The sequence below is a fragment of the Lepeophtheirus salmonis genome, chromosome 9 (assembly GCF_016086655.4).
Source record: "Lepeophtheirus salmonis chromosome 9, UVic_Lsal_1.4, whole genome shotgun sequence".
NCBI lineage: Eukaryota > Metazoa > Arthropoda > Copepoda > Siphonostomatoida > Caligidae > Lepeophtheirus > Lepeophtheirus salmonis.
Genome location: NC_052139.2, coordinates 20967901 through 20988781, shown reverse-complemented (window position 1 = coordinate 20988781; position 20881 = coordinate 20967901). Strand labels below are relative to the sequence as shown.

Below are 20881 nucleotides of genomic sequence, written 5' to 3'. Positions count from 1 at the left end.
CTGAATATCTATATCAATACAATACACAATATCTATATTAATTTAGCGAAGTGTGTCTGTTTGTATATTTTTATTTATGTTTTTCGTCAAGTCATTTTTGAATGTATTTTAGGACTGCCAAGATACTTGATATAAGAAAACAAAATAAGTTGAGGACTCATTTTAACAACGAACGTGTGTAGTTAAAACTTAGCCAAAAAGTGTTCTAAAGAATAAAGTACTCACTGGCTCATTCTGTCATATTATAAATATATTTTTAAATTGTGCTCCATTGCATTCCTTAAATATCTATTCTGCCCATTCCAAATATGAAAACAAGCAATTATACAAAGTTGTTTCTCATCAAGTTCATTTTTCGGATCATTACCTTATTATGTTTTCGCCTCGGTTGGTTTGTGTGGAGAATTTTTATTAAGCATTGTTAGAAGGTTATATTTATATATATATGAACAGTAAGAGGTCATTAAATTTTGAGGAGATCAAAATCCTACAGAAACGTTAGAAACGCTAAATTGACCATAACTTTTAAGAAAATTGATATTCATACCACAAATTAAATTATATAACTGAAATTAGTGTCTAATAAGGCCGCTCAGACTGTTAAATTTTGAGAACCACTTGTGTACACTATAATATTATGTTTATTATATTTGGTAAAATTGAGTGATTTGAGGGTGTGGGCAGTCCATGTACGTCAATATATTTATCAACTATCGAACAATTAAGAAACAAACATAACTTTGCATCTAATACGTCACGATAGACAATTATTAGGTAGACAAATTATTATTGACTATAGACATTGTACTTATTTTAGTCATAGGCCATAGCTCATAAGTCATAACTCATAGTGTATAGTGAGCAAATCTAGTTAGCCGAAGAGTGGTCAAATACTTTGTACTTAATAGTAATTAAATAGTTTAATGTAATATTAAACTTGAAAAATATAATATAATATTAGTAATAAAAGTAATACTACTAAATAATAAGTACTAGTGAGCTTTAAAGAGCAAACCTGCTCGAAAATGTCGTGTTCGTATGCGGAGGGCCTTTCCGACTATGCCAATAAAGGAAAACTGGGTCTCCCGGAGTCTTTTGATTCCCCGGAGGATTTGAAATCCAAGGTTAAGATCTTATCTGAGTGGCTTCAAGCGGCGCAAACGACGGTTTTCCACACAGGAGCCGGGATATCCACTTCTGCTGGGATCCCGGATTTTAGGTAATAATAAATACTTAATTCATGCAATGAAATAATTAATATTCTGTTTATTTATTTGATGCATCTTTAATGAATTTGATTATACTAATGGAACTCTGATTATTAGAGGCCCAAAGGGGGTGTGGACGCTGGAAAAGAAGGGATTGAAGCCTAGTGTAAGCCTGGATTGGTTAGAAGCGAAGCCCACAAAGACGCACATGGCCATAAAAGCCTTAGTGGACAAAGGGAAAGTCCAGTTCGTCATCTCTCAAAATATTGATGGCCTTCACCTTCGATCCGGGATTCAGAGACATCAACTATCAGAGCTCCATGGAAACATGGTTAGACGCTCAATATATCCTGCCTCAATATTCTAATTGTCTGATGTTCCTTATTCATTACAGTTTATTGATAAATGTGGCACTTGCTCTCGAATGTTTGTTCGACCCACTCCCTCAAAAACAGTGGGTCAAAAAACCTTGGGAGACGCTTGTCCTGGTAGACGCTCCAACGGCCGTCCCTGTAGAGGTAAAGTTCACGATTTTACATTAGATTGGGAAGATTCTCTCCCGGATGAGGACTTGGATTTATCTCACTCTTTTTCTGTTCTTGCGGATCTGAGTATTGTACTGGGCTCTACTCTTCAAATCATACCCAGTGGAACACTTCCAACCTATGCCAAAAAGTATGAATCAGTACGAACCAATGGTGGGAAATTGGTCATCATAAATCTTCAGCCGACTAAGCATGACTCGAAAGCGGATCTCATTATCCGTGGTTATGTCGATGATATCATGGCGCAACTGTTTGATGAGTTAGGCTATGATGTGCCCGAATATGATAAAGAAATAGATCCTATCCGCATGATGGATAAGTCCAAGGATCCCAATTTTTTTATAGATTGGACACAGAGCGAAAAGGAGGCCAAGAAAATAATTATAAAAAGTGATAGGCTTGAAGATGCCTTAAAAATGAAGCGGAAAAAGGATAGGGAAGTCACTGCAAAATTGGCATCAAAGAAAAACAAGTCATTATGCGATGATGAAGAGGAGAAAAACAATAGAGGAGAAGTCCTTAATAATATTTTTATTTTAAAAAAAGAGGAAACAGATCATTGTAATGGCGAGAATGCATCCTCTTTTGAATTAAAAAATGAAAAAGATCTTTGATTATATCATATTGCACTAAAAATATATTCACTCTGACCAAAAAAACCATTTACATTACGATGTCAAATTTCATTTGCTGCATTTTTTAAATAATTAATTAATTAGTTAGTATACGAATATCATAACATGTCTGTTGACAAAGAAAGCTCATCATTAATTTTATTTATGCCGTCCAATGGCTTCATGATTTTCCCCGAGTATTATTGAATAAATTGTATGTATATATATACGAAATACGAATCTTGTATGTTGCATTTATTTTATGGTAAATTATACATACTACATAATATGTGTGCTAAATGTTCTAGTAACTTCTTCCGAAGAGAGTGAAATATTTGGGAGTACCTCCACATCCTAGACATTTATCACTGCCTTTGAGTTGATCTACTTGGTTAAAAGGTATGCAGAGTGACTTTGCTCCCATAGAGGGACTTCCAGGCTCAACAACGGCATCTCCTTTGCTCTTGTCTTTAATGCCTTCCTCGCACTCTTTGTCTCCGCAAAATGGAGCATGGATTAGATTCTTGTTGTTGAGAGCATCCATGAACTCGTTCCAAGTTCGGGCAATAGTAAGGTGATCATCCAATTCTTTCTTAGCTTTGGCAAACATCTCTCTTTGGATAGTATCAAGGAGAGTAGGAACTTCTTCAATGCTTTTGCAAGTGATCTTCTCTCCTGTATCTCGACGTACAACCACAAATTGATTTTGTTTCATATCTCTTGGACCTAATTCAAGTCGAATAGGAACTCCTTTAAGTTCCCAGTGATTGAATTTCCATCCAGGAGATATATTTTCCCTATAATCTCCCTTGACTCTCACTCCAAACTTATCAACAAGACTTTTTTCGTATATTTCGCAACCTTTATAAAGGGATTTTCTATCCTCATCCTTCAGATTTGCTGTGATTCCACAAGGAACAATGACAACTTGAACTGGAGATATTTTGGGAGGAAGAACAAGACCTTGATTGTCTCCATGTACCATTGTGAGAACACCGATGGTTCTAGTCGTAAATCCCCATGAGTTTTGGTATACATACTGTTTATTCCCCGTTTCAGGATCTTCAAATGTAACATCAAACATTTTGCTAAAGTTTTGCCCCAAGTAATGAGATGTGGCACCTTGAATGGCTCGCCCTGATGCAGAGATATAGGCCTCAACCGTTGTGGTAAAATCTCCTCCTGCAAATTTTTCTTTCTCGGTTTTCTTACCACGGATCTATTCATTAATGGAAATGATATATCATCAAGAGCATATTAATGGGTTGTAAAATTAATACTTACCACTGGCACAGCCATTAAATCCTCATAAATTTGTCTATAGAGGTCCAACATTGTTAAAACTTCTTCCTTGGCATCTTTCATGTTGGCGTGAGCCGTATGACCTTCTTGCCAAAGAAATTCTCGTGTTCTCAAAAATGGTTGTGGATGTTTGAACTCCCATCGCTAAAAAAAATTCAAATTATTATAATTTTTATAGTCATGGCTAAGCCAGTTTAAAAGTAACATGCACTTACAACAACGTTACACCACTGATTTATTTTAAGAGGAAGATCTCGATGAGACTGAATCCACTTTGCAAAAGTAGGATACATTACAGTTTCACTTGTTGGTCGGATAGCAATAGGTTCTGCCATTTCTGTATCTCCAGACTTTGTAACCCAAGCGACTTCTGGAGAAAAGTCATCGATGTGTTCTTCCTCTTTTTGTAGAGATGCCTTGGATACAAACATAGGAAAGTAACAATTTTGAACTTCGTGCTTCTTTATCTCACGGTCGAAAAAGGAAGTCAAGTTCTCCCAAATTGCAAATGACCATGGTCTGAGTACATAGCATCCAGATATGTCATAGTACTCCAGCATTTCAGATTTTACTATGATCTGGGAGTACCAATCTGACAAGTTTTCCTCTTTTTTAGCCTCCATGCCAAGACGGCTTTGTTTTTGAGCGGTTTCAATTGAAGTCAATTGACTTGAAGCTTTTTTACTATCCTTTTTAGGTTTGGGAACAGGTGCAGGATTGGAAGGTTTCCAGTCAACTCCAGTAATGGACTTATATTTCGCCTTTAAATCCAAAAGAATTTTAACAGCAGTGTCTATTGCCATTTTATCAGCTTTTTCGGTTTTTAAATTTCTCACCTTATTCCCTTGTTGAATGATATCTTCATTTAACTGTTTACTTAGGTCTGATTTGTTCCCTAAATTTGGAGAAGCCGCTGAAGAAACACTTTTAGCTTCAACCTTAGGTGCCGCATCAGGTTTCCAATCTTTACCAGTAGCAGATTTAAATTCAGCTTTAAGAGATAGCAGTAAGTTAACTTCTTGTGTGATCGCAGACTTATCAGCCTTAGCAGCCTTCAAGTCCCTTATTTTATTTCCCTGATCACGAATTTTCGTATCCAGATCTGATGCTGATGAAGTGTTTTTAGCTTCAACTTTAGGCGCCGCATCAGGTTTCCAATCTTTACCAGTAGCAGATTTAAATTCAGCTTTAAGAGATAGCAGTAAGTTAACTTCTTGTGTGATCGCAGACTTATCAGCCTTAGCAGCCTTCAAGTCCCTTATTTTATTTCCCTGATCACGAATTTTTGTATCCAGATCTGATGCTGATGAAGTGTTTTTAGCTTCAACCTTAGGTGCCGCATCAGGTTTCCAATCTTTACCAGTAGCAGATTTAAATTCAGCTTTAAGAGATAGCAGTAAGTTAACTTCTTGTGTGATCGCAGACTTATCAGCCTTAGCAGCCTTCAAGTCCCTTATTTTATTTCCCTGATCACGAATTTTCGTATCCAGATCTGATGCTGATGAAGTGTTTTTAATTTCAACTTTAGGTGCCGCATCAGGTTTCCAATCTTTACCAGTAGCAGATTTAAATTCAGCTTTAAGAGATAGCAGTAAGTTAACTTCTTGTGTGATCGCAGACTTATCAGCCTTAGCAGCCTTCAAGTCCCTTATTTTATTTCCCTGATCACGAATTTTCGTATCCAGATCTGATGCTGATGAAGTGTTTTTAGCTTCAACTTTAGGCGCCGCATCAGGTTTCCAATCTTTACCAGTAGCAGATTTAAATTCAGCTTTAAGAGATAGCAGTAAGTTAACTTCTTGTGTGATCGCAGACTTATCAGCCTTAGCAGCCTTCAAGTCCCTTATTTTATTTCCTTGTTCACGAATTTTTATATCAAGTTCAACAGGGCTTTGAGTTGAACCAATTTTTTTAGTTACAGATGTTGAAGCAAATGATACATTATTAGATGATGATGATCCAGAATGATTTACTGCTTTCTTAGGTGACTTTTGTTCAGGCTTGGATGTAGTAACAATTGCATTAATAGACTTGGGACGTCCATAACTTCCAAGAGTACCATCAGGGATTGCTATAAGTACAATTGGAGATCCCTTACAGCTATGAGGACTTGGTTCCTTGTATGTCTTATCAACAATAAAGTATCCACGTCTTTGAACTTGAATAATATCTCCAACAGCAAGTTTCTTAAATTCATGATCACCGATCATGTTAACAGTAAACTTGGAGTCTCGATTAACAAAGTTTTTGAAATCGTCATTTTTTTCTAGAACTGATTTCGAAATGATATGGTCGAAATAGACACATTGGGTAGGAACAAATCCAGCTCCACTGACATTAGCAAGCCAAGTAACCTTCAGGGTTTTCTTATAATCTTTATCGTCAAGAAGAGGTTCACCATCGATTGAGCTAACTTTACCATTAGCTTTATGTATTTTACGAATCATTACATTACCCAAATTAATGAACGTAGCCTTCTCATTTTCCTTTAGAGCCTCGGCATCATCTCCATCAATGATTACCTTCGATGAACGCCACAACGTTTTTTTACCAACATCTGAATTCTTAGGATGTTTATCAAACTCCACAGACTCTTCTTTCAAGCCATTGATGTTTACAAGAACGTGATATGATTCATCAACAGTTGTGTATCTCGGTGCAATAGGATCAATAATTTTTCTATTGAAAGCCCATATTTTATCCCACTCCATAAAAACGACAGATCTGGAGGATCCCTGAGCCAAAATAAAGTTTTTTAAAGCCTCAATAGTGAGGCCTCTTCGTATCACGCCACGTACAGTAGGGAAACGTGGATCATTCCATCCTTCAACTTGCCCAGACTCAACAAACCACGTTAATTTCCTCTTAGACATAACAGTATTTGTGAGGCTAAGCCGAGAATAAGCATAAATATGAGGCTGACGTAGTCCTAAGGCGTTGATAAACCAAAAGAACTGTTCATCTCTGTCCATATACTCTGTAGTTCTAAGAGCATGAGTAACTCCTTCAATGGAATCTACAATAGGGCACGCAAAATCATAGGTAGGATAGACCTTATATTTAGATCCAGTAGAAGGATGGGGCTCGTTTTTACAACGATAAATGGTAGGATCCCGCATGCATCCATTATCAGACAACATATTGATCTTAGCACGCACACAACAAGAGATTCCTTTATCCGTGCCTGCCTTCATTTCCTTCCAAAGATTCATATTTTTTTCAACTGTATTGCTACGGTTCTTAGACTCCGTACGAGTTTCTCTTTCAGCTTTCATAGTTTCAGCATCTGTATCATCAACATATGCCGTTTCCTCTTTAATCATCTTTTCACAGTAGTTTAACATAGTTTCAAAGTGATCTGAAGTACGAGAAAAATAATCATACTTGACTTTTAAAAGTTTGAGATCTTCTAAAATCACATTTTCGAATTCTTCTTTCTCCTTAGCAGGATTTGTGTCATCAAAGCGGAGAATCAGTTTTCCTTGGAAGTGATCGCGATAATGTTGATTCAAAAGACATGCCTTAGCATGGCCAACATGAAGGTAACCAGATGCCTCTGGAGGAAAGCGAACAATAACTTTTCCCATTTCTGCTCCGGGAAGATCAACAAATTTTCCCACGTCCTCCTTCTTTTCAGAACTCTTAGAGCTACTCTTTTGTTGACGAGTGCTTTGATGATCCTGTTTAGTTTTAGGGGTTGTCGCTTTGGGAATAGAGTTGGATGGTACATCTTTAAGAGTTTCAACAACTTCTTTTTTAGAACCAATAAAATCATACCATCGTTTAACATGAATTGGAGCCTTTTTATCTTGCAAGAGTCCCTGTAAAAATAATAATTAGTTTATAAATCATTATTTGTGACTTTTAATAATAAACCCTCCATAGTCCAGACATGAACAAGAATCCATAAACAGTATAGTCTGCAATTGTTATTTTATTGCCAACAAGATAAGTAGCAGGCTCCAAAACCTGATCTAGATACTCTATAGCATTTTGAAATTCTCCATTGAGAGGTCCAAGAGTAAAACTTAACCAATGATCAATTTCCGTTTTTTGAATAATATCTCCTTCATAAAGATCTGAGCCACGAGCTAGTTGCCTACATGTTATGCAATATAAAGTTAATGAAATATAACCTTCAACAGCAATTACTTGTACTGACCTGGCGATAGAAGCCGAATTATTCAGGATAAGACCACTTCCAATATCCAACGTAGTTGAGTTATCATATGTATATGGCTTCTTAAGAACATGAGCAACTATTATTCCACCTAACGGAGGATTACTCTTCGACGCTTTTAGACTCATTTTCTATAAAACACTGAAAAAAAATATATGATAAATAATCATAAATTACTGCGCTGATGGGACGCCTGAAAATCGGAATATATATTTAACAAATCAGGATGTATTCTAGGAGTTATGATACGTAAAGCGGAATGGAAATCTTGTTCTGTCACTATCTTTGAATTAATATCTCTTTCAAGGGCTCTAAGTGCAGCTTCTGTACAGACAGCAGATATTTCAGCTCCAGAATATCCTTTTGTACACTCAGCAAGTTCTTTCAAATCTACTAAGCCTTGAGTAGGAATTCTTTTAGAATGAATATCAAAAATCCTTAAGCGAGTTTCTACATCAGGCAATGGAACATAAATAACACGATCGAGTCTTCCCGGACGCATTAAAGCTTTATCGATCATATCAGGACGATTTGTTGCCGCTACAATGGTTACAGAATTAAGTACTTCGACACCATCCATCTCAGTTAACAACTGAGCCAAAACTCTGTCACTTACTTTAGAATCGCCACTTCCTCCACGAGAACCACATAGAGAGTCAATTTCGTCAAAAAATATGATAGAAGGAGCAACAGCTCTTGCTTTTCTAAATAATTCCCTTACTGCCCTTTCCGACTCTCCAACCCATTTACTGAATAATTCTGGCCCTTTTACAGCCATGAAGTTAAGTCCACTTTCATTGGCCAGTGCTTTAGCTATCATTGTTTTGGAACATCCCGGTGGACCGTACATTAAAATTCCCTTAGGTGGCTTGATTCCTAGGCGAGAAAAAACCTCTGGTTTTTTTAACGGCCATTCAACAGCTTGTTTGAGTTTTAACTTAAGGTCAGTTAATCCTCCAATATCTTCCCACGACACATCAGGGACTTGAATCGATACCTCACGCATGGCGCTTGGTCTAATCTTCTTAAAAGCAGACATAAAATGTCTTAGTTCTAAACGAGCAGGATCTTTTACTTTCTCCTCTTCTGATATGTTTAAGCTTTCATTAACTAGAGATTCTAGATCCGCTCCTACATAACCATGTGTCTTATTTGCGATTGTTAGAACGTTCTCTCTGTCTATTTTTACATTTTTCAACTTAAGAACACAATTTAAAATTTGTTCTCTTTCTTGAGGAGATGGCACACTGATTTCTACTTCATAATCAAATCTATTCGGACGGCGCAAAGTAGGATCCACACTATCAATTCGAGAAGTTGCACCTAAAACAACCAAGTTCTTACTTTCTCGATGTTTATCCAGCATGTGAATTAATCCAGATAATACCCTTTTTTCTTGATCCGTCTTTGTATTATCACTCCTTCTAGGACATAGACTATCAAAGTCATCAATGAATAATATTGTTCCTTCTTTGCCCTCATGTGAGCTCGCTTGATTAAATATATCCTTTAATTTACTCTCAGTCTCACCGTAGAATTTGGAATAAATATCTGAAGCAGCAACTGATATTGTACGATAGCCCAAAGTGTCCCCTATTCTCTCTCCAATTAATGTTTTTCCAGATCCAGGAGGGCCAAACAGTAAAATTCCTTTTTTTCTGTGATCATTAGAAGCTATTGCTTTTTTGAGAATATGTATTACACTATCTAGACCACCAATGAGATACTCCAATGGAGTTCTATCCTGAGAGTAAATTGAAGCATCATTTAAAAATATCAACTCGGTTTCATTCCACGCAAATGAATAATAAAGCAGTTTTTTATCCTTGGACTGCTTCGGAGTGGAAGATAAGTGCAAAGACTCAAATTGATCACAAATGAAAGATCCATCCTCCTCTCCTTGCTTTAATTCATTAATGGCAATAATTTTTAAGTCAATAATTTTTCCATAATAAGTGAAAGAGTGTTCAGAGCCTGAAGTCAGAATCTCAGTTGCTTCTAATGAAGATTTAAGGGCAAACAGGAAACTTTCGTCTTTTTGGTGGTCAATTTTAAAGTATATTCGTTTAGCTAAATGTAGAGGTTCATTGAATACTTTAATTCGGTTTTTCTCTTGAAGGGACGTTTCTCGAGATATTCCAATAGGGTAAGATCCATCTGAAGGCCAGACCCTTAAGATAACATCTGTGAGGGTGAAAATTAATCAATAATTATTCTTTAAATTGAGTTAGAAGAAGAAAACATTTTCTTTAAATACTTTGATCAATGAGTATAACTCTAGATCCGAATTTCCAGAGTAAAGCTTTCATGAGGGATGGAGAAAGTAATAGAAACGGTGTTCCGAATGGAATTCTTATTCTTTTAGTGTCCAAGTAGTCAAGCAACTGAAACTCAGATTCATGCACACTCAGAATCCCTTCTTTTTCAAAGATGCCAAGGGAGGGATGACGCAAGATCCCCGATTCCGCATCACGTACCCATTCCTCCTTGGACTTCCGTTTAGGAGTCGTTTTTGGAGGCATTTCTTAAAATTACCTTACCGACGGAAGTATAGCAGATTACCTTGGCTGGCACGTTGTAGCTAGTAGATAGTCGGCTAAGCCAAATTAAACAATTCACAAAAAATTTGGAATATATTTTGTGACACTGAAGAACTCACACACGCATGAAAGATTTTTACACGCAACCTTGAAAGCTAAGCAACATTTTTTTAACCTGATTGGCTTTATTTCATAGACACTTAATGAGGAAGAAACGTTCCACGTTGACTAGATCCTCACTATAAATTTAAATATATATTAAGAGTTAAACTCCATAACTTAATCATTATCAATCAAGACAAAATATGATACAATTTCACTAAAAAGTCAAATTCATAATACTTAGATCACATTTCGGATTCAAAAACGTATTCATCCATTAGATAGATATAAAAAACATGTAAATGTATTCCATTATTTTTTCTCCAAATGAAGCATCAATTGTAAATTATAAGCAAAAAAGATAATTAATATATAATTTTACTACTCTATAACAATATGATTTGACATTAATTCAATCAAATTTTCAAGAAGGAAAGAGTACTGCACATTTATCAATTATATTTACCCCAAGCCTCGCTCATTCTAAAAATGGCCCTAGTCTTACTTATTACATATGTGTAATAACTTAATTACTATCTTTATCCACGCCCCGATTGGGATTTGGGTTCCAAGCAATCAGTTTCGCATTTAATACTAGTTTGCTTTATATTTTGATTGATTGGTTTGAAGGAGATCTAACAAAAAATGTCAAGTATTTATTCGAATAATATAAATTAACCATGGATTCCAAGGTGGATTAGAAATAACAGAGTATGAATGTAGGAACAAAGTACAAACGCCTATATATTAAAAATACACTGAGAAATCTAATTAAATATATTTCTTGGAATGTCTCGAAGTATACAAAAATATTTGTAATAAAATAAAATGCATAAAAATAAGAATCAATACTTTTCGGTTAATAATAATACTCATAATGACTTCAAGTTTGTACGTGCATCGGAGGATGAATATATACATATGTATATATCTTTCAAATCAAATACTTAATTAAATTATATAAATCTGCAACATTATTAAATAATTACAATAAAAATCCATCAACAAAGAATGTATAAAAACGGTGATTATAACCCAAATACAGTTAAAAATGAGAAGGAATGGGTCGACCTCTTCTCCGAAGCTCCTCCGTTGAGTTATTGATACCATAAAAGATATAAATAAAAAAGCCAATGACCATCCAAATAGAGAATCGAGCCCAAGTGGCCGCAGAAAGCTTTGACATGAGATAAAGATTGCATAAAATACTAAGGGCAGGGAAAAGGGGCACGAATGGGACTCGAAATCCTCCTTTGCAATTAGAATCTGTACATCGAGGCTGTCTCGTTATAATCAGTATGGATGTAAGGATTCCTATGACTGTTATGATGTTAATGAACATGATCACATTGTAGGACACAAATCGTCCAAGGGTCTCATGAATAAGAACGAGAATAAAAGTTAAAAATGTATACATTCCTGTTCCATAAATAGCCATGTTTGAAGTATCTTTGTTCGCTACAACAGATCCTTCCATATTAAACAATCGATTAAATAGATCAGCCTTGACCTTTACTAGAGGTTCTTGTCCAATAGATCCAATGGATATGATCTCTTCTTCTTCTTCTTCTTCACCTTGCGAATCCTTGCACAGAAGGCTATACTCCCCTTTCACACTATCATCATCCAAATTTGGGATTCTTAAGTATCTAAGAACAGTAACACACACACTTACTAAAGTATAGGCCATTAGCGTACCAATTGACATCATTTCTACAAGATTTTTGAGTTCGAAAAGGGTAGCCATAAGACCTGAAAGCATTCCACATATAAAGGTTGCTTTAAGTGGTGTTCTAAACTTAGAATGGATATCTCCAAGAAATCGAAATATAAGACCATCTGTTGCCATTGCATAAATAATTCGGGGAAGAGGAAACATGGCTCCAAGTAAACTAGAGCTTAAACCAAGTAAAGCTCCAAAGGATACTATTTTCCCAATCCAATGTAGCCCCACATAATTAAATATATGAGGCAAGGGTGCATTAGAGTCTTGAAGATAATAGGGTAAAACAAGAGTAAGAATTGAGGATATTCCAAAATATGATATGAAGACCAAACTCAAGGATAAAACAATAGCTAATGGAATCGATCTTCCTGGATCACGAGCCTCCTCTCCAGAAGTAGCAATAGCATCAAAGCCCACAAATCCATAAAAACAAGTAGCTGCACCAGCTAATGTTCCAGAAATTCCATATGGAAAAAAACCTCCATCTCCGAATTCGGGACTTGGTAATTTTTCTTTAGGAATGCTCCAATTAGCAGTGTCTGCTTTGAAGAGACCAGCAATTATAACAAAGACAACAACAATTATATTCAATATTGTGAATATTCCATTAAATCGTGTGGACTCCTTTACACCACAAGCAAGAAGCCAAGTTAGAAGGAGTGTAATGCCGAGAGCAATGAGATCAGGATATGTACTAAGATATGGTACATTGATAGGAAAGTACATCTTCAAATATGATGAAAATATCCCTCCAAAAAGTGAATCCAAATATCCAGAATAACCCTTTGCCACACTTGCTGTTCCTATTGCATATTCCAGAATGAGATTCCATCCAATAATGAACCCAATTAATTCACCAACAGTAACATAGCTATACACATATGCTGATCCAGCCAAAGGTACTCTGGAACCTAACTCTGCATAGCACAGACCTGAAAGAGCAGAAGCAATCCCAGCCAGCAGGAAGGAAAATATAATTGAAGGTCCAGCTATGTCACGAGCAACAGATCCAGATAAAACATATATTCCAACGCCTAATGTGGCTCCAATCCCAAGTGTTGTTAAGTCAAAAGTAGATAAACACCTATTTAGTCCTCCTGAAGGTCGAATTGATGCTGGAGCGATACGTTTTCGTCTAAATATTCGATAGCCCTCTTCTGAGGCCTGTTCTTCCATTGATTTCATTCTGTGCAAACAAAATAAGAACAATTTATTAATATAAGACTCACACCATTTTGTATAATATGATAATGAGTAATTCTTCATATTTAATTTATTAATTAACGATTTTTTTTTTCAATTACCCATCAGCATAAATTGAATAGAAACGTTTTTACTAGTGATACATTATTTAAAAAATTAAGACATAGCAGGTGTTTTATTCAAAGCATTATGCATTTGTATAATAAATCTTTTCACATCTGTAGCAATATTGCTACTTGATTAGGAGTTTTATTAAGAATGCCATTCGGATTATCATAACCACTTTTTGGATCAGTAACTGCCTCATGTAGCTGTTTGTAAGATGCTAAAACCACAGAAAGAGGTCTTTGATTGATGGTTTTTCTATGGGATGAGGAGTTAAGTAGAGATATTTGAGGAAGAAGAAACGAGTCAGGGCCAACAAGGAACTCATCCAATTTTTCAACAAAATGAATTAAATTATGGGGCTCCATCCCTTCTACCTGTGACAATGTACGTGTGGTGTCACTTTTCTTTGACCACTTCAACAAGAGGGTACAAATAGGCTGAATGCCTAAATATGCAATCAAATGACTCGCTTGCTCTGAGGCGAGAGTGTCTAATCTCATATTCATTTCTGATTCTATAAATTTTAATTTGGCATCGTTGAATTGAAAAAGGGAGAGGGTAGAACTGATTTGATACAAGCAATTTAGCATATATACGTCCTGATCTGTTCTGGCGTATCCCGAGACAGATGCGTTCAGTGAACGTAATAAAGGGTCCACGATGGCGTCTACAATTTGCGCAAATTGTTTTTCTTGATCCTCTATAACCGTTGAACTACTTAAAATGTCCTTTAAAAGAGACATAAGTGACAGCGTATTTTGAGACGGGGATAAATTCTGAGTAGACGAGGAGGACTCTGAACTCGATGTGGTCATAGTGGCAATTTTTGAATTTAAAACGCTCATAAATTGATTGAAACAAAGAGTATCTAATTCGTTCAGAGTAGACATTAATGCACTGTCAGTACTTCTCATTACAGGAGAGAACGTCCCTGAATAAAATCGTATTAGATTTGCTAGGCGAAATAGAACAACGGGCTCCGCTTCGGACAGAATAACTTGCTCGGTACGTGTTTTTAAGGGACGGCAAATCCCTTCAGTTATAGTAGATAAAGCCTCTTGACATGATAGCTCAATGTCTAATTGATCACAAGCCTGAAGGAGTCCTCTAACATTTTCATTTTCAGTAGGTGCTGCTTGATGGAGCCAAGCTAGCATATCACCAACGTAACGAAGTGGATCATGAGCATGTAACTCAATTGGGCGTGGAGTTCCCCCAGGTCCACCAATGGTTAAAGCATCAATAAATGACTGAACTAAGAATGATTTACGGAAACTTGCAAATTCTGTCAGAACATATTTAAATAAAACCGGACGCTCTTGGAGATATTTCATGGCAGTGCTCAAGAAGGGTCTACTTTTATCTTCTAAAGTAATAAAGTCTGATGCATTTTTAGATCGAAGGGCATTCGTGGTCCATTTATATAGTTTCTGAAGTGCAGCCTCTTGTATGGATGACATTTTTTCCATTATTTCCAAGGATGTTTCACCCCCAGAGTGTAAAAGAGTCTCTTCGCAGTCTTTTCTAATTTTTTTGAGTTGTTCAAGGCCTTCAAAGAACTCTGTGTTTACTTCAGAAGATTCATCACTTAAAATCATGGTATGACGATCCGAGAGCTCAAAATTTTCCCTAAACTGATTTAGAATCTTGGATTTCAATTCTAAGCCGGCAGACTCTTTGCGATAGTTGGTTATTTTATTTGTGAGATCCCTTGTCTTTGACTCAGTCTCTATAATATCCGCTTCCATTTTGGAGATCTCTGAATCCACGACTCCTATGTCATTAGCAAGACTATCCGCAAGGCGTTTGACATTTTCAAAAGCAGCCACAAACTCGGAGTTAACTCCCAAACTACGTCTGCAAATAGAACCTAATGTTATATTATGTGTAATTAAGATAAAAGATGAGTCAACAGACCTCTCTATTTCCCCTCGAAGATTTCTTCGAGACTTGAGAGAGTTATCATTGAAGAACATGGACAACTCCGTAAGTGCACAACCAACTTTGGGGTCATTCTCTACACCAGAATCAATTATCTTTCGAAGTTTCCTTTCAAGGACTGTCGGGGCTGGAGTTTCCAAACTTTTAGGTACCTCTATATTGGACATTTCCATATGGCACTTTACTGTATAATAGAAAACTTTGCGTTGTACGTACTACTACTGTCAGAAGCAAGTTACAAGGGTTTATAAAGTAAAGTGTTATATCAAGGAACACTGAAATAAATATGGAACACACTCTTTTTTTGTACTTGACGGAAGTGCAATAGTATTTTCTTATATTAATAAAGTCAAATTGAAACTTTTACCAGCTCATAGCATACACATTTCAGAAAATTATACATTTATTTTCTTAGAAAGTTTAACCATTAAACAAGTATCGTTCCTATGACACAGAAAATGTATTATATATCTTTAATTTAACCCAATTTTTATAATGTGAAACACATATACGGTATACTATTATTTACATTTATGTATTCAAGCCAATTTCTGCAAATGAGCGAGAGTAAATCAACTTTCTATCCAACTAACATGGTTTCAAAAGTTAGAACTTTTGTCAATCAAAATTCTTCATTATCTTAAGAAAAAAAATTGTTTCTCAATCGACCAGCTAAATTCATGGTAATAATAAAAGGAAAACTGATTCCAAAAATTTGATTGAATCGTAAATCAGCTCCATTTTATCTTTAGTAATCTTATGTATATAGTACATAATTTATGTGTTTTATTATAAAAATTGTATTAAATTAATAATATATCAATATAAAACTCATTCTACATATTTATGTCATTGAAATGATAATTATTTAATGATTAAACTTTCTACTAGAAATGGGTAAGATGTGAGATGCTCCAAGTTTCATTTTAATGTTTTTACTTTATAGATATGAGAAAATTCTTTTGCATTTCAGTCAAAGTATGCGCGCGCCACAAAAAAAATATCACTCCACATTTCAGTGTTCTCTGATTAAAGTCCCTTCTTTAAATGAATGTTTTTTCCCTCATGCACGTCACTGTGACGTGGATTTGCTACTTCTTTGTAAAATGTGAGGGTCGATAATTAATCAATCATAATCAGTATGTTATTATTAGTTACTTAATAACACTTTCTTTTAAACATGTAATTACAGTGGATAAATGTACATACTTAATGAATCATTAATTTCAAAGATGAGTGTTTCAGCCATAATATATATTTATTCCTCAATAAATAAATTTGTAAATACATTGGATAAATAAAAATGTACTTATAATAAATATAATAAGTATTCATAAATATGAGCTTTGTGGTAAAAATTATCCAACGATTAATAATTATCTGTCAATTAAAAAAACCTAAGAAAAAGGATTAAGACTCTCATCATAATCATCGTCTTTTTCATCATTATCATCATTACCAAAAGGATTGCCAGAAGCCTCTTCTTGTTTCAATTGACTACTAGAGTTAATAACTTTCAAGGTGGTTACCTCACAAGCAACAGGTTCAGAGTAAAATGGATTTTTTTTATCGAAAGGGGCAGTGGAGTCCTCTTCATCAAAGGGATTAAAATCGTTCTCAGGAAGACTCTTCCTACTCTTACTTCCTTGGGAGGATGCATTCGAATTTTGAGATGTATTGGAGCATAGAGATACCTTGGATCCTTCATTCAGCCTAAGTCTAGCGTCAGACACAGTTTGAGGCACACTGGATGGTGCCTGGGACCTCAGCCTAGACTCTGACACATTTTTATTAGTATTCATAGAGCCTTGATCGAGCCTCAGACGCGCTTCAGATGAATAACTTAAGACACCACTACTCCCATTTGATTTTCCTTCTCCCATACGAATCCGAGACTCTGATTGTAGGCCAACATTGTTCGATAAACTATTGAGAATGGATTTATCATGAGACATATTCTTTGCAGCCTCATTAATAATAGATAAAAGGTCCTCGTCCCCACGAAAAAGTCCTCTTCCAAAATATTCTGCCACCAATGAAAATCCATCTTGTGCAGTTTCCAGCTGATAGTGAAAGGCTTCGTGTGCAGTCTTATTCGACTCTTGAGATTTGATTATGTCCAATATATTTTTGTTCTCACTAAAACATACAGGACATTCATTCTCATTGTCTGAAAAAGAGGCCACGCAGAGCTTGTGGAAGGAATGCTTACATAAAAAATGCACTGAGGGCAAATCTAGGGGTTTAGAGCAGGCTGAACACTTGGAACATTGAAAAACGATGGGACCATTCTCCAGAGAGTCTATCTTATTTTTAATTTTTTCAGTCTCTGCCTGATATTCAGTTATTGCACGTTGATTTTCATCAATAACTTGTTGCTCTGACTCGATATACTTGAGAAGATAATCTCGAACAAGTCCCAACGTTGCACCTGACGTAGAAGTGAGAGTGGATATGACTTCCAAGGGACTCATGAGTTTGAGAGACTCAATCCGTTCTAAAATTTCTGACATAATCTCTGACGTAGCATTTGGATCATTTGGAATCAGGCGAAGTGCAGAAACCCATAGCTGTCTATCCTCATCACCAAACTTTCGACAAGTTTCGAGGGCGTTCCTAGTATCTCCCTCTCGTACATGATACACTAATATTTCATCATAGATCCGCTTCTTCTCATATAGATATAAGAGTCCAGATTTACAGGATGCATTCTTGCAAAGGATTAAAGCTTGATCTAAATTACAATTTTGGGTTCGCAATAAATCCAAGACCTTGACTTCTGACTCAGGTAATAGTGCCAAATAATACTCTAATAACGTGTTATAAATTTGAGGAGATACTTCATCCGATTCAAGTTCAATTATTTTTTCCAGATATGTGACCATTTGTTTAGGCTTAATAATAAACAAATGAATGTAATCTTCGGGTAAGACACCTCCGTTTTTACAGGACTCTACTGCCATTTCCGTTGTCTCCTCAGGCAAGACAGAGACAAGAATGCTCCCATATTTCCGTAGGCTTTTCTCCACAGACAGAGGGTCTAATTTAGATATGTATTCCACAGCTTGAGAATAGTTTTTCCTATCTTCCAACTGGATTTTAAGGACCCAGTCATGTTTTTCATGTTTCTTGGCGAGCGCCAATGCATGCTCGAAATATCCTGCTTGCCTGCAAACTTTGATAGCAATGTCTAAATCAAAATCTACTTCACGATCCTCTGTCATAATGAATTCATTCAATTTATCTTCATCTTTGAGTTTAGTATAACAGTTCAATAAGAGGGTTGTATGATCCTCATTTGCAGCCCCACGACGATGTAAAACTTGTAAGTAAGCTGTTAGATTATCAATCCTTTGAGCATCCAAGAACCTACGAATAACATAGGATGGCTCTAACTGCCCTATTGTTTTGCAATAATTGTCGATGGCTCCAGAATAATCTCCTTTCACATAAAGATGATCCCCATATTGTCGAAATATATCAACAAGGCCGTCTGCATCATATCGCTGATTTTTGGCTATTTTGATGGCAATGTCATAAAAGTTTTTTTTGAACAAAATGTCCAACTTAGTCTGTGTATCCTTTTCAATTAACACATAAAGTTTGTTTTCTGACAAGACATACAGATTTCCCCATTCTGAGAGGAGAGCAGAGACTTTTGGTACTTCCCCACTATATGCAATAAATTTATTTTGAACATCAAAAATGGAGATCACCACGTCTTTATCACCTTCGGACGAACTTGCTATCACTAAGTAATTACGAAACCAATACAAATTGGATTTTTCTCCTTCGAATGCATAGCAATGCGTACAGCACTCTGCATTGTAGCAGTAGACTGCGTCCGTTCTACCAACAACAAAATGGGTTTCCGACATTAAGTCCACAGTAATAGCCAATCCCTTTCTACAGCCCTTAGAATCTAAATGTACTTTTATCTCTTTATCTTTGGTCGTAACGTTAAAGCTGTAAACGTCATTTTGAGACGAGGCGTATAGAAAGGTCCCTTGGGCGCCTGTCCTCAGGGCTATACCAGTGACAGATGTTTCCATCATTCCTAATGTAAGATTTTTTAGGCGCGCACCTCTTCCACGAGAGACGTCACCTCGCCATAGCTGTAAGGATCCATCACCAAAGCCCAGTGCTATCAAATTTTGATTTTCATGAACAGCAAGGGCCGTGACATCGGAGTTTGTGGCAATTTTCGATGATCTGAGATAGGTAGGATGTCCTGTTTTGGGATCGATTTTATCTGAATTGTATGCTTTTAAATAGGGGATTGATATATTAGGGTCGGAGGGATGATGATCCAAGCCTACAAGGATACAAATCCCGGATTGCTTGAGCTGTTGAGCATGTAGCACCGCTACATCAAATATACGTAACGTCGTTGCTGTTAAATCATTCCGACCCAGATAGTGCAAAAATCCACTCGAGTCTCCGAGGATGAGATGACCACGACCGCTTGTCGTCGTTGTTACAACAGAGTCCTACAAAAAGAACAAACATAATTAGGAATGAGTGGGCAATCCATGGACAATAACTCTTACCTCGAGGAGCTCCGCTAAATTCCCTCCTTGAACCTCTTTGGAAAACTCAAAGAAATTGAATCGTCTCCACTGAAAATTGGACATGACTCAAGTAGGAAGTTATGGATCTGAAGTAGTATTGATGTAATGTAATGTATCTAAGCATCAATCGACAATGATGACAACGCTGAAACTCCCTCCGAGTCTCAAAGTCAATTCACTTCAAATTTTAAAGTACCTTGTTCTTAAATAATAATATTTAATCCTCCTCCTTCTCATTGAGCGAGGGTGTGGAGCGCAGATCCAACCTGACGTAAGGAGAGGGGTGGGATTTCAGATGAGATTTCTACGTGAATACTCAAAATTCAGGGAGGGAAGAGTTCTCTATGAATTCAATTAAGAATGAAGACGCAACTGGTTGAGCCCAGGATATTTTTCCTATTTATTAAGAGGAGGGAACAATATTGTATAAAATTCATTAAAAAATAAAAGTGCATACAATAAAAAATATTGACGTCACATTTTTTTAGAACTATGGCTAGTGAGTAGCAAAGTATTCAGCAAGTTGACTTGATAGATTACTTGAGAGCGCTAGTATCGCGTAAGATCAATTCAACTGTTGTATGGTCCGCTCTATGAATTATGATTTATGATATACACTTATAATTTATCAATATGATATAAATTATAATACTGTATATCATACGCGGAGCATACAACAGTATATCATCATTCATCATATACTTATCCTTCATAGTATTAAAATAAAAAAACCCATTTATTTCAAAAAAGGATACAGATACAGACTTTAGAAATAAAAGTTGTTCATAATTTTGAGTCACGTATGTTTAATTCTGATCAGACCCGATTCCTGGGCTCTGGA

General features: G+C 36.1%; 6 protein-coding genes across 9 annotated transcripts; 1 reads left to right on the top strand and 5 right to left on the bottom strand.

Annotated features, from left to right (window-relative positions):
- Window positions 1–101: 101 nt before the first annotated feature.
- On the top strand, window positions 102–2607 carry Sirt6 (sirtuin 6). Its single transcript, XM_040720037.2, has 3 exons — window positions 102–1219; window positions 1326–1539; window positions 1603–2607. Exons 1-3 carry the CDS (start codon window positions 1026–1028, stop codon window positions 2365–2367), a joined length of 1173 nt encoding a protein of 390 aa, XP_040575971.1. The 5' UTR covers window positions 102–1025; the 3' UTR covers window positions 2368–2607.
- On the bottom strand, window positions 2608–10516 carry GluProRS (Glutamyl-prolyl-tRNA synthetase). Of its 4 annotated transcripts, XM_071890979.1 has the most exons (7): window positions 10107–10457; window positions 8466–10033; window positions 7832–7990; window positions 7546–7768; window positions 3885–7490; window positions 3652–3813; window positions 2608–3586 (listed from the first exon to the last, which is right to left on the bottom strand). In XM_071890979.1, exons 3-7 carry the CDS (start codon window positions 7975–7977, stop codon window positions 2672–2674), a joined length of 5052 nt encoding a protein of 1683 aa, XP_071747080.1. In that variant the 5' UTR covers window positions 7978–7990; window positions 8466–10033; window positions 10107–10457; the 3' UTR covers window positions 2608–2671. The 4 variants fall into 4 exon arrangements, with proteins under 4 accessions (XP_071747080.1, XP_040575962.1, XP_040575961.1 ...); XM_040720028.2 differs by lacking the exon at window positions 8466–10033 and having other exon boundaries at window positions 10390–10516; XM_040720027.2 differs by lacking the exon at window positions 8466–10033 and having other exon boundaries at window positions 10385–10497.
- On the bottom strand, window positions 8016–10371 carry LOC121124832 (ATPase family gene 2 protein homolog A). The gene is made up of 2 exons (XM_040720029.2): window positions 10107–10371; window positions 8016–10033 (listed from the first exon to the last, which is right to left on the bottom strand). The coding sequence occupies exons 1-2, from the start codon at window positions 10369–10371 to the stop codon at window positions 8016–8018; spliced, it is 2283 nt and encodes a 760-aa protein (XP_040575963.1).
- Window positions 10517–11254: 738 nt separating the features above from the next.
- Window positions 11255–13483, bottom strand: LOC121124075 (cationic amino acid transporter 2). Its single transcript, XM_040719200.2, has one exon. The coding sequence runs from the start codon at window positions 13481–13483 to the stop codon at window positions 11537–11539; it is 1947 nt and encodes a 648-aa protein (XP_040575134.2). The 3' UTR covers window positions 11255–11536.
- Cog6 (conserved oligomeric Golgi complex subunit 6) lies at window positions 11255–16546 on the bottom strand. Its single transcript, XM_040719199.2, has 2 exons — window positions 15446–16546; window positions 11255–15385 (listed from the first exon to the last, which is right to left on the bottom strand). Exons 1-2 carry the CDS (start codon window positions 15640–15642, stop codon window positions 13633–13635), a joined length of 1950 nt encoding a protein of 649 aa, XP_040575133.1. The 5' UTR covers window positions 15643–16546; the 3' UTR covers window positions 11255–13632.
- Window positions 16547–16702: 156 nt separating this feature from the next.
- Vps11 (vacuolar protein sorting 11) lies at window positions 16703–20541 on the bottom strand. Its single transcript, XM_040719197.2, has 2 exons — window positions 20020–20541; window positions 16703–19959 (listed from the first exon to the last, which is right to left on the bottom strand). Exons 1-2 carry the CDS (start codon window positions 20101–20103, stop codon window positions 16867–16869), a joined length of 3177 nt encoding a protein of 1058 aa, XP_040575131.1. The 5' UTR covers window positions 20104–20541; the 3' UTR covers window positions 16703–16866.
- Between the last annotated feature and the right edge of the window lie 340 nt (window positions 20542–20881).

Excerpts from the sequence above, each read along its gene's own strand:
- Cog6 (XM_040719199.2), bottom strand. The coding sequence starts at position 15,642 with ATGGAAATGTCCAATATAGAGGTACCTAAAAGTTTGGAAACTCCAGCC. Across the intron at positions 15,386-15,445 it reads CTTCGAGGGGAAATAGAGAG|ACGTAGTTTGGGAGTTAACT; the intron begins GTCTGTTGACTC and ends TTCTATTTGCAG.
- GluProRS (XM_040720028.2), bottom strand. The coding sequence starts at position 7,977 with ATGAGTCTAAAAGCGTCGAAGAGTAATCCTCCGTTAGGTGGAATAATA. Across the intron at positions 7,491-7,545 it reads TCATGTCTGGACTATGGAGG|GGACTCTTGCAAGATAAAAA; the intron begins GTTTATTATTAA and ends TTATTTTTACAG. Across the intron at positions 3,587-3,651 it reads ATTTAATGGCTGTGCCAGTG|ATCCGTGGTAAGAAAACCGA; the intron begins GTAAGTATTAAT and ends ATTAATGAATAG.
- Vps11 (XM_040719197.2), bottom strand. The coding sequence starts at position 20,103 with ATGTCCAATTTTCAGTGGAGACGATTCAATTTCTTTGAGTTTTCCAAA. Across the intron at positions 19,960-20,019 it reads ATTTAGCGGAGCTCCTCGAG|GACTCTGTTGTAACAACGAC; the intron begins GTAAGAGTTATT and ends TTCTTTTTGTAG.
- Sirt6 (XM_040720037.2), top strand. The coding sequence starts at position 1,026 with ATGTCGTGTTCGTATGCGGAGGGCCTTTCCGACTATGCCAATAAAGGA. Across the intron at positions 1,220-1,325 it reads GCTGGGATCCCGGATTTTAG|AGGCCCAAAGGGGGTGTGGA; the intron begins GTAATAATAAAT and ends TCTGATTATTAG. Across the intron at positions 1,540-1,602 it reads CAGAGCTCCATGGAAACATG|TTTATTGATAAATGTGGCAC; the intron begins GTTAGACGCTCA and ends TATTCATTACAG.
- LOC121124075 (XM_040719200.2), bottom strand. The coding sequence starts at position 13,483 with ATGAAGAATTACTCATTATCATATTATACAAAATGGTGTGAGTCTTAT.
- LOC121124832 (XM_040720029.2), bottom strand. The coding sequence starts at position 10,371 with ATGCCTCCAAAAACGACTCCTAAACGGAAGTCCAAGGAGGAATGGGTA. Across the intron at positions 10,034-10,106 it reads AGTTATACTCATTGATCAAA|ATGTTATCTTAAGGGTCTGG; the intron begins GTATTTAAAGAA and ends TCACCCTCACAG.